Source organism: Amblyomma maculatum, chromosome 6, assembly GCF_055883805.1.
Source record: "Amblyomma maculatum isolate TAMU_Amacu chromosome 6, ASM5588380v1, whole genome shotgun sequence".
In the NCBI taxonomy this organism is placed as follows: Eukaryota; Metazoa; Arthropoda; class Arachnida; order Ixodida; family Ixodidae; genus Amblyomma; species Amblyomma maculatum.
Genome location: NC_139349.1, coordinates 120725393 through 120743393, shown reverse-complemented (window position 1 = coordinate 120743393; position 18001 = coordinate 120725393). Strand labels below are relative to the sequence as shown.

The 18001-nt window shown below is 46.7% G+C and overlaps 1 protein-coding gene across 1 annotated transcript in view; it reads right to left on the bottom strand.

Annotated features, from left to right (window-relative positions):
* LOC146186668 (mast cell protease 1A-like) overlaps positions 1-18001 on the bottom strand; it is a 169830-nt gene that overhangs the window by 142553 nt on the left and 9276 nt on the right. The window contains exons 3-4 of the mRNA XM_084608078.1: positions 17251-17354; positions 3747-4014 (exon numbers count right to left, since the gene is read on the bottom strand). Of these exons, the coding sequence (XP_084464204.1) occupies positions 3747-4014; positions 17251-17354 (372 nt within the window). The remainder of the gene's footprint in view (positions 1-3746; positions 4015-17250; positions 17355-18001) is intronic.

The following is an 18001-nucleotide window of genomic DNA, read 5'->3' as shown; positions in this document are numbered from 1 at the left end:
TCTTTTATAGTGGTGTCTGAGAAAAAAAAAATCAATAATAAGATGTGTCGCCAAAAGAGTTCTAACCCAGACCCTCGTCAAGCCAGGAGGGCACCCATCGCATACAAGAAGCTTCATACAGGGCGACCTAGGGATTGTGTTGAGGTGCTAATGGCTTACTAACGTGTTTTTGAGTCTGCATCGATGCTACAGGAACAATAATTATAAATAATTTCGAGAACAGCAACGAAAAACAAATTCCGTGATCAAAAGGCAGTGCAATCGCCACTACTATTATGATGACAATAAAAGGTGCTCCTAATTTTTAGAAGTTCATCTCGGAGCCTCATAAATGCGGAGTGGCTTGCCCCTCCTGAAAGGTTCCACTCTTTAAACGGATTTAAGCCGCTTTTAGCTTACGACTGTTAACGTTATGAAACGTGTCATCACCATGACCCAATACATCATTACAGCCAAGACTGTGGGGGATGTTTTAAACATAGTGGCGCTTATGTAAGCACCGCCTATTAAGAACAGAACGCGATTGCGGGTTGAGACCCCATTCACATAGCGAATTCAGTAGGTCTACCTTTATTCAGTTCGAACCAGCGAGCCTTCACGACCTATAAGCATGTGTGTGTCTCAGAATATGACAGTCCTAGATTCGACTTACACCCCCACTCAAAGGTGACTTAGTTGTCTTTTTCGCTCAATTATCTCCTTTAGTTACGGAATTTCCTTGAGAAGTGTAGCCCCAATCTGGGCACTTCAAGCTACTCCGAAGTTTTCCGTCGAGAGTTTTCGCTCACGGCCAACGACGCCGACGCTGGATTTGCTGCGACATGGGACACTTAGCGACATCGCATTAAAGTCTTGTGAATTCGGCCGATGAAGCAATATGCCTATAGGGAAGCAATGCTGGCACAATATAATGGCGGGTGGCGCAGAATGCCCCATATATTGGATCGAGGCGCGTCACCATGTGCACATATGAGATTGCAAAGCAAAGGAACAGTAAATGAAAAAAAAAATCGATTATTTTGTTGAAATAACTGACCAGCCGATGCAGCATACCTCGGTAAAACAGGGCTCCAAAATGCAAATGAAGATTTAGTGCTTGTCTGTAGGAGGCATCCGGCACGTGTACGCATTAGTTTCTCCCGGATGGCTGCAAAATCATGAATATTTTCGCTGCTACACAAAGGCTAACCTTAGTTTGAGGCTTCAGGCCACCTTAGAAGAAATCGGCAGGAGCTGAAAAAACGTCGCCGACGCGAGCATCGGCAGTTATTGCAGCGACGCATGAGCCGCGGCAACTCGTATCCCGGAAAAACGTTTGAAAATGACCGCTGGGCGGTTTACAGTGGCGCCCCTGCAGGCAGTGCACGGGGCGTACATGTACCCTAATGATGGTCTGTGATAGACTGTAAAGGTTCCTAGATAGCTGACCGTAAACGTTTCTATTGAAGCCCGTGAATCTTTTTTGTATGGGCGTGACCTCAAACTGGACCATGGTAGTGAAATAACTAGAAGAATAGGAACATAGAGGAGGGGGGAGGGGGGGGGGGAGGCGAGCTCGTTCTCTTTCGTCATGGAGGGTAGTTTGCCAGTATCCTCCACAGGAAAAAGCGCGCCCAGCTTTGGGAGAGAGACATTGAAATAAACAAAAAGAAATATTTAAGAACCACGGAGAGAGCTGCGAAAAAGAAAATGATGCACGCAGTTTCAAAGGGAAGGTACAGAACTGAGTTGATGACGGTAACTTCTTGCGTTATTGACGTCGTAGTCGAAATCCCGGTAGGAAACGTGTACAGAATGTTGCGTAATGTGACTGTAAGCGCAAGCAGGGTGTATCAGATAAGAAACGCTTGTTAGAGACAATCTAGCCCGAATAAAAAAGAGGAAATGGCCAAGGGCAGGGCGTGTAATGCGAAGAAAATATCAGCAATTTTCTTTTACGATAACTGCTTGGTGTTCAAAGTGAGGCAAGAGGAGCAAAAAGTAGGGTAGGCGGACGAGGTTAGGAATTCTGTAGTAATAAGGTTGCCACAGTCCAGTGTCAGTTTGAAAGATGTGGGATATGTCTTTGTTCAGAAGAGACTTAGTTTGGCTTATAATGACGTTGATAGAATTTGATTATGATGATGATGATGACTATTCTGAAGTTTATTGATCACTGTGCTGTATTTTGTCATCTTTTCCCGGTAGAGGGCACAACTCGAAGGGAGTGGAGTTTTGCAATGTCTTCCGCGCTGCTCCCCAAAGCATCCAAGTATCCACGTGACAAGAGAAACGGGCTCTCCCAGTGCATACTAAGCGCAACGCATAGATAAGGTGCTTGCTCACTCCACTTGTGTTTGGCTTTTATGGTCCTTTTACTAATAGAAATACTATAGTGAGGCAACAGTGAGTGCGCCAGTTTTCTAACAGGGATTGGGTTTCGCGAGTAATGAACTGTATTCCTATATACTTGTCCGCAATGTCTGTACAACGTTTGTGAGTCCATGGAGTAACCAGCTGTAAACGCCATAAAACACTCACACTTTCATCTATAAGTAAACAGTTACTAAAAGTAACAACTTTGCAGTGCAACGGCGACATCAGGCAAGAAAATGAGAAGGGTCCGCAGGCAGTTCAGGGATCAACGATGGGAGGATTGTGCACAATTGGGCAATGATTGATGTAATTGAGCCACGTGATCACATTTGACGGGAATATCTGATTACTTCAGACAGCAAAGAGTAACCCTGGGCTAAGTGCAAACAGCGGAAGGTCCCTGTTGAACGAAATGAGTAAGGCAGTGCATATAGAGAAGGCTATGGGCATTATAAGCAGGGGTGTAGTGTAGCTTGGCACACGGCGACGACCATGCGCCTCGCATGCCTGCCAAGCGCAAACATAACGAAATCGGACGCTTCGCAATAGCGTCGTTTTCTTCACTTCGAGATCACTAAACTGGGGGAGGAAGGGTTCTAGACAGCGTATCTCCACAAATGTAAGTTAACGACAACTATTCCACAGGCACGGGACGGAACAGTGCGCCGCCGACCTTTGGCCGCGAAGTATCCGAATACAATACGCTCGCTCCTGGTAGGCATGCGAGGAGCGTAGTAGTGTTACCAGGCCAAAACTCACCCACTACATGTCTTTTAAATATAGCATTGTATTCGTCTGCAATGCCTAGCTCTTAATTTCGAAGGTACGTTTCTTACACTAGTAGCCAGGGCCAGAAATCGGAAACTTTCACGAAGTAGGCGTAAGAACTTACCGACTAAATGTTGGCCCACAAGTTGACCTAAATTATCGATGGTTATTATATTTCCCTGATACCTTTAAAACCAAAACAATCAGTTCTGGTTTAACTCTGGTTAACCCTAGTTGAATTGCGATAGCAACTGCGGAAGCTTCTTTTGCCTGCTACATTATTCCTCTATCACGCCCTATCAATGTAAGGTGTTACATTATTGGGGACACTCAACCTCATCGTTTAAGAGTATGACGCGAGAGCGTAAGCTTCCAGCCCACATATAAATGAGAAGGGTTCAGTGCTGCTGCACCAAATGGGGAGCGAAAGCATTAGCTGCCGGTGGCCGAGCGTTCTTCTTCTGTTCAAGGTCAAACGTGGCCCTTCCCGGGACGACGCGACGGGCCGCAACCTGGTGCAGTATAGCTATCGCAGTAAAAGCTGCAACTTCCCGCGCGTGGTGTAAGCAACGGGAATTCCGTAAAGCCAATGTGAAAGCTCGAAAGAGGACGAGCCCGCGCACCGACTCACCACTGTCCGACGTGTATCCCCAGCCAGCCACGATGCCCGTCGCTCCCGGTAGTGTCGGGAAGTTCTCGTTGGGCAAGCAGGCCGGCTGCACGTGCTCGGTGAACTCAATCTCGCGTGACAGCTCGAGCAGCGCGATGTCGTTCGCTAGCGTCCGGTCGTTATATCCCGCGTGCAACAGCGCTCGTCTTACGCCCACCCGCTGTGCCAGGGCCAGCGTCGTATGGCCGTACATGACGACCAGCTTGCACCGCTTGCCTTTGCTGCGACCATGGGGAATGCGGAGTGCACGAATCAGTGCCCCGTTCGGGCTGCTACCGAGCAGAGCAGCCAAGTTATGCCGCCTACTACTACACAAAATATTGCGCGCCACGATATTAGGAAAATGACAGAAGCACTGTAGAGCGCAAACATTGTGTTGTGTGGTTGTATGCATAGCGTTATTACAGAACAATTAGATACGCGTAACTAATTTGCCCAAGCAAGCTTGTTGTTAAGCTCTATATCCTCTACCTCGGCTCATTACGTTAGTACGTGTTGCTTTATGTTTCGTGCTTTGTACTGTGTAATTAGGTGAACTGCGCAATGAACTGGCCTCGCGCTAACTTGCAGGAACCTGTGGAACCGTATGAAGTTCTAAACATGAATTCATTTCTGTGCGAAGTTCCATGCAGAATTAAAACCAAGGCAAGTCATTACCAGTACTGTACACTCTAAAGGCCTCACCATTCGCTATACGTTGCGCTATGTGGTCTATACGGGCAACTTAGTCGAAGCAACCGCACAGCTTTGCAGTGAAGCATTCGTGGTTGTTTAGTCACCTGAGGGTAAGCCACTATCCATCGTCGTATGCTACGTGGTCTACAGCGGGCCGGGCAGAAGGATCCCATTACACACCAACAAATTGCTCTCGCTGCACGGGAGCCACTCAAGCTTGGCATGTTTCAGTGGTAACCTATTTAAACCGCCATTTCGAGAAGTGCTAAGACTGCACAGCAGTTAAAATAGGCGTCGCTTGGGTAATCGATACCCAGTGCTGTTTGACCTTTGGTAACCCAGTATGCACCCTATTTAACTATTTCGTCAGCGGACTAGTTAATAAATATAGTTGCCATGCTACTTCAGTTAAATCGAGCAACAACGTGCTGAGAATATCGAAAATGACTCGCACAAAGGAATACAGCGCAGTATAAATACGGACAAGAAAGGCAAGCCAGTCGCTACGCATGCAGCAAATAGAGCATTTGTATGGGTTGAAGAGAGGATGAATTTATTGGAAATGAAGAAAAAAGGACAAATTGTGAAACTATGAAGATGCCTTGACAATGTGCCGACAAACATGCTTTAAAGTTATAGAGGCATTAACTACGCCCATCGGAACCTGCTAGAATAGATATAGAAGACCTGGACTCGCTTGAGTGAGGCAAATTAGCCTAGTCTGTTCACAGTCTATATCTACTCTTGTTGCTTCAGAGAGGAAATGTGCATAAATAGCTTAATTAGCTGTTAGGCGCCTCCTCTACGCCATGAAAAAAGGCTTAAAAACACGGAAGCTTTTTTTATTGTGAAGACAAAATTGTGTACACACAAAGGAAGTCGTTATGAGTCTTTTTTTTCCAAAAACGGGCAGAGCATGACAAGAGTTGCATATAGATTGTCCAAGGCAGTCTAGTCCCCCGTCAAGTCTGAATCGAGTAAACAACTTAAGAGTACAGAGAACAAGCGAAACACCCGTGAAACCCGCCACAACCCGCGGAGTGCGCCTGCATTCCAAGCCGCGAAGGGCCAAGTGGTCGAAAGCTTTTAAAAACGCGGCATACGGTTGTGGTGCCCGATTTCCTTCCCATGGTGGCAAAGAAGCAGGCTAAAAACCTGGCAGATGGCGTTGATTGCTTGGGTTCTAGTAATGGCTCGGGGAACAATTTACGGATCATGAATGTATTATCCAGCAAATGGAAGAACAGGAGGCAGAACTAAAAGCAATCAATGGGGTTAGTAAAAAATAAATATATTTCGTGTAGTGCGCTCGCTCTGACGTTGTGCAGGATGCGGAGCTGAACGGGATGGTGATCGGCTTCGATTTGTACGCAAAGAGTGATAGGAAGAAACTCGTGCAGAAGAAGCAAATCAAAGAGTTAGCGCCAAGAGGAATGTTCGCGCCGCAAAACAGATATAACCCAGGATAATGACCTTATTTGCCACGCATTGAACGATAATTTTAGCGATACCATTGTAAGTCGCTGATAACAGTGGCGTAGCCAGACATTTTTTTCGAAGGGGGCTGGACGTTACTGCGCGGTCTCCTGCGTGTCAAGCTACAATCGTGGACCCGTCACCTCTCAACTGCGCCATGAAATATGTATTCTTACAGAAGAAAATCGTTTGTCTAAGTTACCAAATGCAGAACTCAAAATTCTTCCCTACCGGTTCCCCAGGCACGCAATTAACATTAGTTTGAATACGTCATCCTCCTGGCGAACCCGTAGGTGAAAAGAGTACCTGCAGGTCTCCCCAACGCGCATATAACACTGATTATCATGCACCATTTGCACACAAAAGAACTGAGGTATTACGAACAGACACGAACTTTCAGAAGACCACTTCGACAGGCTTTCCGCGGCAGCATGTACAGGGTCTTGAATATTTGGGAGCTGGGATTTAAAAAAATTCATATGCAAAATCTACTACCCCATTCGAGCTGAAGTAACGTTCACAAAGTAGCAAAACATCGTCTACGTTATCTGATAAGTGATTGAGAGCAGTTTTTTCTCGATTTCGGAAAATCTAAGCAAGTGCCGATCTTGAATCACTTATCAGATAACGTAGACTATATTTTGCTACTCTGTGAACGTTATTTCAGCTCGAATGGGGTAGTAGATTTTGCATAGGAATTTTTTAAATCCCAGCCCCCAAATATTCAAGACCATGTAGAGTCACTAAGAACACCCAGATTCGGCGCGACAAGGGGGCAGAGAGAGAGGAGGCATCAGAGGAAGTTTGTCTGCGGAGGCTGCGCGTGTTGTTGTTTACCAAAAAATGAGACACATACACACACAGGGGATCAGCCAAGAATTAGGCAACAGAGAATGTTTTTGATGTATACTCACATGACTAAAAAAAAATTGTTGGAGGGGTAGAAGAAAAGAAAGGAAAAGGTGAAATAAATGAAATACAAAAATGAAAAGTCATAATGTACACGGGAGATTGACACTGCGATTTGTAGAACAAGTGACCCTAAAAAAATTTAGCAAGAAAAAACATTTTATTCCAGTAAAAAAAATTACATGAGGTAACACAGACCTGTGACTGTGGCCAAGGATGATGGCGCCAAATGATGGTGATATCGGGCTACTTATACCGAATCCAAGCTGTTTCAATGGCTTTTCCATCAACCGTCTTCTGAACGTAGTGAAGCGGAGGCAAACTAACAGAAAAGATAATGTAATAATTCCTGTTCATCGCAAAACGCGCAGGCTGGGTAAAGTGCCAAACCAGAACTGTGAAGATAAAAATTTAGAGGTTGGATGCGGCAGTGCAGCCTTGTTAGAGAAATATCGAGTTGGCGTTATTGGCATAATTTCTTACTCCAAAAATATTTGAGGTGCAGGTAATCATAAGATCTTAAAAGATGTCCAGTCTGCATGTAAAAAAAATGTTTCTTCGAAACCTCGCTGCTGTGATGTATGCTGTCGGTGGAATGATAGGTAACACATGGTCATCGACGGACGCTTTTGCCAAGCCAGCAGCAAATTCATTTAAAGTCCATTGCTGTGACCTGGTACCCGTGTTTACAAGTCTCAAATGTCAAGGGATGAAGGAGAGGGAGGTTTTTCTTTTCTTATCGCAGAATCCACTGACGAGCACAAGGAAATAAAGTCAGTAATTACAGCCACTGCAGAAAAAGAAGAGTCGAGCTTTCGTAGCCCAAGTACCAGCGCCAGAAACTCTGCTTGAAAAAGTGGTATGATGTCCGGAACACACACAGAATAAGACCAGTCTAGATGCGGACAGTATATACCTACGCCTGACCTTTCATTACACTGAGATGCGTCGGTTGTTATTGTTTAACTAGTAAGAAGGCTTTTTAAACGATCTTCTAATAATCCGTTTAGAATAAAGGATGATAAATATTTAGTACTATTCGGGAATATGTCGGTCAAAGACAATTTCAACAGAATACTCGCTGGTTTGCATAGGAAGAATGCTAGGAAGGGTAACATTTAAAGGATCTAGCAAATATTAAACCAAAATCAGCTGCGGGGTGTGAAATTTGGACCAATGGATACCGAAAAAGAAAGTCGGTTGGCAGCAAAAAGCAGACATAGATCGGTGAAGATCAGATTCATTTAAGTTAGATATTCTGATCTACATAGCAAAGGTGGAATTCGGGCTTCAAGGTAAATGAAGTTGGTGGCCATAAATTTAGGAAGCCCAAGACACAAACGAAGCGCTTCACACTGCAAGAAAACAAGTGGGCGAATTTTAATAGCTGGCGAACAAGAAAACAACACTGGCCTGAACTCTGACTCATGTAGTGTCACGCTCCCTCCTTCTTTGTGCTTCCTACATGCATCGGACCTCGATGCATGCTTTTTCAGCTTGTCTGATAGTGTGGCTTGTCTCGTTTGTATGATCCCGTGTACGACATTTGGAATCTCAACGCACGTTTCGCGTTTTTATTCGTACCGAAATGTGTTTTTGAGAGTAAAAACGACATTGTTGGAGACAAAGTCCTAATTGATTTCTGGCGCCCATGGTTGGTTTGGCGGTGTATGAAAGCAAGGAGAAATTTCGTGAAGGGCTGGCCCCCATAAGCCATCCCCATGTCTACGCCCCTGGCTGATAAGGTATGATAGTCAAGCAGAACCGCGGCAACTATCTAAGGATTCGACTGTGTGATTGAGAAACATCAAATCATGAAAGCCTTCAACCAGGAACGCAGAGCAGAAACGGTAGAGCTAAAAAGTTGACAGGTGTAAGGTAACCTTCATAAGCGCTTATAATATTGAGAACATCGACCGTGTTTAAAAAGATAGGAGCTGGACTGAAAACGCTTAATAGAAAATAAGGCATGGGCACAAACCCGATATATGCTCTAAGAGGCAACCGCGACAGAGTCACTACTCCTATGGACAGCACAGCAATTCAACTGGAGGGCTGATTCAGTTTGAACGGGGAAGCGTTAAGCTCTCCGTTAACTAGAATATCTGGACTCCGCACCTGTGTTGAGAGTGAAAAATCACGGGGATGCCACTGATTGCTCGCAGGGTTCTGGTTGATGTGGAAGGAGCTGCAAGCCCGGGCATCTTATCTCAAATGGGAGGCTGACGAAAATCCAACCCTTCAGGGCCATTGCTTTGCGAGTAAGACACGCCCCCTTAGTTTGCGCAGGTAGGTTGAGTTGAGTTGTATGATACAGGTGGGATTATCCTAAATTATTCTGCCGGCAATTTCGCCAACGTAGCGTCACTTATGCGTTAAGGAAAAGTCCTATAACCTATAAAATCTACCCCACTATGCGCACAGTCACTTATAACAGTACATATTCCACTCTAGCAGTCACCATCTATGCACACAATCACTCACAGTATAACACAGTCCTCTGCAGAAGTCACCATATATGCACCCATTCACTCACAGTTAAAACAGTCCATTCCAGCTGCCACCATCTGTACGCACATTCACTCACAGTGTATCATAGTACACTCCAGAAGTCACCACCTACGCACACATTAACTCACAGCAGAACATAGTCAATTCCAGCTGTCACCATCTAGAGCCAAGATCAGTGTCTTGCAGAAACTGTAAAAGAAGGCGTGAAGTCTCCCTTCTGCCTGTCTGGTTACCACTCGGGTAGAAAATGTCCTGAAGTGCAGCTTGAAGGCCTCCTGTCTTCTGAAGGAGGCGAGCCTCACACACCGTTCCGCGTTGTACTTTGGACAGCACATAATATAATGTTCTATATCTCCGCACACACCACATATAAAACATAGCAGAGACGATGCCATGCCCGTCTTATGCATACAGGCAGGGTGAAGTAGAGCCCGTGCAAATTCGATATTCGATGTTGTACGGAGAGTGGCAGGCTGTCCCCAGCAACCACATAAGGAGCAACAGTTTGCAATCAGTATGTTTCAGTATTTTAGCGCAATTTTCATGAGCGCGAGCACAAAAGCCATGTAATATTTCTAACCGACTAAAATGCTAACTGTTATACAAATCATCTATAATAGTAATTTAGGGCAAAGTCTAATACAAATAAAGGATGGAAAGAATGCTTGCACAATAGTGTGCGGAAACGCCAGTGTGTTCAGCCCCGCTATGGCCAATACAGGACACACAGTGACATTGATTCGGTAGCCGCATTCAGGCTAGCGCTATTTCTTGCGACAAGAGCCCGCATTTATGCTGCGTCAGCAATCATTCTTAATAAATGTGACGAAAACACGGACGCTCTAGTTTCTATCCCCGCCAAGGCAAATGTGGGACCTGCAGCGGTTTCTGTGGGCAGCCCCAATTGGGATGGACGTTTTTTAACCTAGAGCCCACTAGCTCTTTCACGTGCTTTCAAACTCCTCACAAGGGACCAATTGTGGTAATATGCGAGCACGCCCGCCTTCCAGCTCCATTAGAGCTGATGTGGGACCTAAAGCGGTTTTGTGTGGGCAGCCCCAATTGGGCTTGGTGTTTTTGAACCTAGAGCCCAGTTGATTATTGCACGTGCCTTCAAATCCCCCTAAAGGGGCCGATTTTGGTATCATCTGGGAATATCCACCTTCTAGCCCCATTACGGCCAATGTGGGACCCACTGAGGTTTTGTATGGGTAGCCATAATTGGGCTGGGTGTTGTTTTTGAGCCCAGCGCCCACTTTCCGTTGCATGTGCCTTCGAATTTCCCACGTGGGACCGATTTTAGTACCATGCGGGAACGTCCGCCTTCCAGTCCCATTACGGCCGATGTGGGACCTAAAGGTGTTCAGCTAAGGCTGCCTCATTTGGGCTTCACGAGGGCTTTCCCAAATTGAGCTCTTATTCATATTCCATCTGCTCTCAAGTAACCTACAAGGCGCCGAGCGGGGCAGCATGAGGGCATGACCATTTTCTTGCCCCACTATGGCCGATGTAGGTCCCAGAGAGATTTAATGTGGTCAGTCTCATTTCGGATCTACGAGGGCTTTTCCATAAAGAACCCACATTTAGATTGGATTGCCCTCAAATATCTGACAAGGGACCCTTGTGGTCTGGACGCAGGACTGTACGTCGCATTAGCCCGAGAAACGCCGCTATGGGACCCATACAGCATGAACAAGAGAAGCCCAACATACTGGGGCCCCATATTCTGTGCTACCTGGGTGCCTGAGAAGTAAGAGTATTAAGTGCCAAGTAGGCACTCGAGTAAAGCCTCTTGCTGATCCGCTGGAGAAGGGATTGCCCAGCGACCGTCTCTCCGAGGCGGCCAAGTTGCATTAGCAGTCTTTGTGAAGCGAGAAGGCTAAGAGGTTTCGATAGGGATTGTTCGCTGCCGCCGTAGGAACTCCAATGGCTCTTCTTAGGCCCTTTCTATGAAAAACTTCGAGACGTTCAAGCTGTAATAGCGAGGGGGAAATTAAAGGTAGTTCATTCATTCTACTACTGACCACCAGCGCTTCATGAAGTTTAACCATAGAAGGACGGTTTCCCCATTGTTCACTTGCAATTTTACGGATCACATTGAGACGGGAAGATAGAGATGAGACAATCGCGTCCACAGCTTTTCGCCACTGTAGATGGGAGTCAATAACGACACCCAGAAGACGCATGCTATTGAATTGGCGAATGGAAGAGTAACCAAGGTCTATCTTTAACCGCGCGTGATGTCTTCCTACACCTGGAAGTAAAACAAAGCCGGATGTTTTCACTGATAGAGACAATCCCACACCTCGAAGGTAAGCTTAATTGTACCGAAAGTAGAGGCTGTCGAGCTATCAGGGCTAACCGCTTATGTTGGTAGCCAGTAATGCCAATATAAATGTCGTCAGTATATGTTGACAGACGCACTTGCCAGCAATTTTTTCGCAATCAATCGGGAAGGCCAGCCATTACGACGTTAAAAAGTTTGGGGGAAAGATCACTTCCTTGAGGCACACCTTGTAATACAGTTCTTTCGGTGCTGTGGTACCCCCTAACCGAACTCGAACCGTACGACCACTGACAAAGGAGTAAATGAACCTTAGCACATGGTCCTGTACGCCCATGCCTTGCAATCTGTTCAAAATGACGCTCTGGAGCACTCTGTCATAAGCTTTTGCAACGTCAAGAAAAATGGCTAAGGTGGAAAGGCCGAAAGTTCTCTGGTGTTCAGTGTGACTGACCAAATCTAAGACGCTATCTTAGGCGCCTAGTCCTCGCCGGAATCCTGTCATAGATGTTGGCAGTATCTTGGTGTCCTCAAGCCACCACGATAAGCGTTAATTTGCTAGCTTCTCCATCAGCTTAGCCACACTGGAGGTTAATGACACAGGGCGATACGAGGCAAGGTCCGTCATGTCTTTGTCAGCCTTCAGTACTGGAACTACATATGCCACCTTCCATTACAGAGGAATGTCGCCAGTATCCCAAACTCGATTGATGAAATAAATGTAAGAGCTCCTTTCTGAGTTCCAGGGGCAGGTTCTGCAGCATTTGGCTGGTGATTCCGCTGGGACCTAATGCACACCGGCGCCGCAGGCCACTGAGCGCAGTCGGAAACAAGCGTGAACGGGGCGTCTATGATAGACGTAGAGGTAGCAGGTGGTGTAAATAGGTCATTTCCAGTATTTTCAGCAATCGCATCTGCAAAATCATCTGCCAAGCATGCAATGGGTTGTTTCTTGCGCACAGCAAGAGCTTCAAAAGGCTTCAAAGAGCGAGGTTCTCCAGCAAGACTCCCAATTACTCGCCATATTCTCGTCATCGGTGAGACTACAGTCACGCTACCACAGAAGAGATTCATTGAACCCGCAGAGCTTATTCGTCCGCAGCAGAATGGCAGAATTCAGCATATTGTAGGCCGTCTTCAAGTTTCTGTCGCCCTTCTTCCGCATGAATTGTCGCTCCGCCCTTCTCGCTGAGCAAAGGTTCCTGCGTTTTAAATCCGGGGCCGGGAAGTGATCAGGTAGCTTAACCGCCGCAGTTGCTGCCATCTTAATAGTAATCATTTTGCCAGTAACGTCACCAGAAATACGTTCTAGGTGCTCTCTGTACTTATCCCAGTTGACAACATGGCCGATTTTAGGACCACCCATACGAAAGTCGGCAGCAAACACAAAACTGGGGCAATCATCCCTTCTCATGCGGTCAGGTGCTGTAGACCACTTTACGCGGGTATCAGGTGAATGCAAAGTCAGGTCTATAGCTATTGCTGAGGCTGGAGGCCGGAAGAAAGTGGGGCTTCCGTCATTGGCAACACATAGGTTCCAACTGTCAATAACGTCTACGAGTTTGCGTCCACGGGAATCCGTGTTCTTGTAACCCCACACGGAATGACGGGCGCTGAAATCATCGGAGATGATGCGAGGAGCTGGGCAGTGGTCGCAGAGCTGCTGCAGAAACAAATAAATTGCTACCTCTTCCGCGGGGACATGTACCTGGATGCAATAGAAATAGTTCGAAAGCCGAGCTGTACTCTCTCACAGCCACTACCTCAATGTCATCTGCGCAAAGATCGGTAACGTTTAAAGAAACGTGTGCAATTGCTCTTCGTACGTAAATCGCGGCCCTGCCTGCAGAAAATGACTTTATGCTGCAGTTTTTATGAGCGACATATCCAGTCAAATATCTCTCTTGGAAGAAGGCAGCAGAGCAGGTAACTTTTTATTTTTATTTTATTTATTTTATTTTATTTTAATGTTATTTTTATCGTTATCGTTATTGTTAACGTTTGACTCTATTATTGATCAAATATCTCTCGCTTGGTAGGTCAGCTGCGGAGAGGGCCAATACGGGAACACAAGTCTCTTTCACGAATAGTTTCAGTTCAGCTAACCAGCGCAAAATCCCAGCGCAGTTTCATTGCAATAAAAACGGCACTTATGGGTGGATTTTAGATCCATGAGGTTAAAAACCAGCCATATTAGGTCGGAAGAAAGTTGGCTGCGAAGGCGTAAACATGGACTCCAATGAAAGCACCAGCTGTAGGAAGTTCTTCAGTTTACCAGGTGGCATCGCTGGAACATGTGAACGCAGGGCCTCAAACAAACATGGAGAAGGTCAGACACACCTTGATTTTTGAGCTCCTTATTGTGTGCAACGCACTCACTCACAAAGTCGAGAAAATATGCCGACGGGGACACACTCGGCCACAGTAGCTGGTTTCCTTGTCACATTTAAGGCATTGGAAATTCTTCCTTTCCTTCGAGTCTGGCTATAATCCGGTCGTTCAGAAACTTGGCCACTTTTTACTGTAGGTAGAATAACCGACTCGAACGCAGTGGACCTTGACATCTTGCTGGACTCGGGTCTCTCAGAGACACTGCTGGTTGACGCGACAGCATCCGCCTCCAATGCTTGGAAATCATCAATTCCTCGCACAGGCTTCACAGTCTGTTGGGTTTTAAGACCGGCAATGAAAGATATTCGACGGTGTAGCGCGCTCACACAGAAAAGGCAGCCACCTAAACTCGCTGGATGATCACCACCGCAGTTGGCACAAGAGAAATCTGACTTGCAGGCTTTAAAATTGTGGTTGCCACCGCACCGCTTACAGCGTCGGTCCTTTGTGCAAACGTTGGCCACACGTCCAAACCTTTGACATCTAAAACACCGTAAAGGAGCTTCACTGAAATCGGTGAGAACGTGTTTTGTGAATCCCAGGTCAATATTTTCGGGGCGCTCTGAGTTGGGAGCTAATGTCAGCACGATAGAGTTGGTAGGTTTCGCAGCCCATTCCTTTTCTTGAGGCTCCACACGACGCATGTGTCGCTTCTTGTGCAGAACACATGGGGTTTCAAATAATCTAGTAGGTCGCTTTCTGAATACCACTTTGGTAAACCCTTATTAATACAGGTGTTCTTCATGTAGGAATGGAGCAATCGCACTTTAACTTTTATGTCACCAATCGGAGATCACTGCAGGAGTATGTCTACCTGTTCTTCGTTGAGACATCCAACCGAAGAGTCCCTTGCATAGTGAACTGGCTACAAATCAGAACTGATCCGACCAGTGATTGAATGGCCGCGAAAGGCAAGATTGGGTTCCTCTCTCCTAAATCAATTCCTTTCTCAGTGGGCAAAATTATTACTTTGATACCGATCGTTCTTTGCTTTCGGTGACTCACCAACTTGAAGCCATATCGGCCACCGACTCGTCACCATCCCCGACCATTGACTGATCCCCACTGAGCGATGAAGTCTCTCTGGACGGGTGGTTGTCTCCATATTCTGGTCGCTTCATGGCCTGGGAAGCCAAGGCCGCCTCATCCGTGCTAACCTCCTTAGGTTGGCGCGGCCCCTTTAGAAATGACGGCGCCAGAGCAGCCGTACTCTTCCCATAAGGACAGTAGCGCTTTGAAGATGCGGCCGTCTTCGAAAATTCAAATAAAAATAGGCACATTCGGCACAATCAGGTCAATCACCCGAGCTGAGGCGACAGCAGATTGAACAACGTCTTCGTCTTCCTTTTCCAACTTCAGGCAGGCTCGCAAACCTTGACTAAGCGGGGCTCCATGTCAAACTTTCGCGTTGCCTTTTCTATTAGCTTAGGGTGTGTAAGGGATTATTGATTAAGCTATTGGCAATTATCATGTACGCGAACGATCATCTACAAGCGGAGCTGACGACGGGAGCCTTTAAAGTTGCCGCGTAAGACCCTTCGAGGCGGAGCTTAAGTGCGACCACGTTAGTTAGCATACTGAGAGGCAGGCCCCCGCCACAGTGGGGCCAACTCGTTTTGAAAAATGGGCCTCATTTACACGAGCAATAGGTATGCCATCAATCCGCTGCGCAGCTCAAAATTGTGCAAGCTGGCTGCATTAGTAGGGAACATATAGGCGGTCGAAAATGATGCTCCTCCTGTTGCCCATCAACTCAATCCACACCGGCGCGCAAAGAAAAGAGAAGACAAGTCTTGACGCCCCCCCCCCCTCCCCTTCCCCAGGCCCTGTCTTCCCTGCGTAAATTTGGAGCGCCCAATGCGTGGGCGTGCCGAGCACCCCCAGTCACGTTAGTGGTGAGGTTTCCGAGCAAGGATGTGTCGTCTAAATCGGTTGCGAGCGGTCGCCAAGGGTACTTTTTATAAAGTTTTCGTAAATTATCGGCTCCAAGCAAGGTTTTCAAATTTCATTCGTGTACTCACAAAGACTACAACAATGAATTTCTTGCATTACAATCTCACTGCAAGCCGCATTTCTAGGTCCATTTGTGAGCTCATAGAATAGTGTCGTATGATATATGAGCCTGGCTGAAAACAGCACCCTTCTTTGTTCTATTCTACGTGCGCGGGTCTCTCTCGGGCTGTTCAAGCCAAGCGTTGAGCAGCATGCCAACTTATCTGCACCAAAATGGTTTACGGGGTTTAACGTCCTGGAGCGAGATCGGCTATAAGAGACGCCGTAGTGTACGGGCTTGGTAACAGGCCTGGTAACTACCTGGGGTTCTTTAACGTTCAGTGAGGTCACACAGTACACAGGCTCCTTGTGGGTTTCCTTCACCGAAACACGGCTGCCGCGGCCGCAATCGAACCAGCGTTGTATTAATCAACACCCAACAGCCTAAGCACTGCACCACCATGGTGGGATTGCTCTTGTAGTAACTTTAAAGGAAACTTATTGCTCACATATATTTATGCGCGAGACAATGGGATACGGACACCTGGTGTGGCAACGTGGCGTCTATAGACCAAGAGCGCATGGTTAATCGCAGTAAGAGCGACAAATAAATTTGTAGGGAAGGACTGTGCTTTAGGGTACGTCGCATATTAGTAACTGCCGTACGCAAGAACCCACGCTTAGCACGAAATATAGCACAAGATGACGCGAATATAAGTCGTTTCTTTAAGTCCTTCGCACGCACGCGAAGTAATAAAGTAGTTTTTACTATACACAATATATTTTTTATGTTGCCTGTGCAAAAACTTTCTCCCGTTCTAGCGATGTGGCCGTCGGGAAGGAGAAAGCCCGGTTTTTAGGATCAGAGGCATGAGAAGGGGAAATGCTTGATAGAGTGGAGGAACACTTCGAAGCCTGACTGGTCACGATTTTGGAGTACAAAGCTGGGAGAAATATTAAATATCGGGCCGTATCTGACCGGCTCATCTCCAATTGCTCCAACTAGCAGCGCTGAAGCGGGAGGTTGTGGAAAATACGGAGCCATGGCGTAACCCGCAAACCTACCATATAAACGTCAATATTGACCTTATGTGCCATATTATCGCGAAAACCTGAACATCCTAAGCATGAGCTTTGTTGCTACTAAGCTGCACAAGCATTGCAAGTAAGTATCGTTACTTCATTGCGCTTACAAACGAGAGGCAGTGCTGAATCTCACAGGAACAAGCAGTGTCCAGCGGTGAGCACGTGTCTGGGGGTGATGAGGGTTCCGCCGCAGATGCCGGACAGCCTCTTCACGTCGTCCCGTGCCTGGACGAGCACCTGTGAGGTATCCAAAGCGAAGCAGGGATGGAACAGTGAGGGTAAGTGAATGGGCCATAACCGTATGCTGTGGGAAAATGATGCTCTCTTCAGAGCCCACCCTATAGGCTCGAGAAAGCGCGCACAAAGCTGCGAGAATCGCAGCGAACCAATTTATTGTGTTGCTAAAATGCGATGAGTAGAGCGCGGAGTGGCAATGAACCGAGGCAACTGATGGGGTAATAGTTGCCAGTGCCTCCACTGGAATGAACGGCCCTGGCATTAACCAAGAGAAGCAAGAGCGATCATATGACACCTCGTGCTGCTCCTGACTAGGCGCTCGATCGAATTTGCCTGTTTGTAAAGCTGAGAGTCGCATTTCCTCTGTGCAGTTTTCATTCTTACGGCATGCCAGTGTTGCGCATTTTGACCTCGTGCAGTCAGTAGGTGTTCTTCATTTGAGCTTTCACCATGGTCCGTTACTGCTGCGCTCTTCCATGTGAGACATAAGCGGCGGAACTCGTGGTACGCTCCAATTGCTGCCTGGAAAATAAGCTGAGAGAGAGTGTTTGCTGGAAAGCATAATACCTGCCCAATGTTCGAGTGGAAATGATAAGAGTCAGCTCGTAATAATGCGCAGTTGCATTTAAATATTTTGGCGCGTCTTC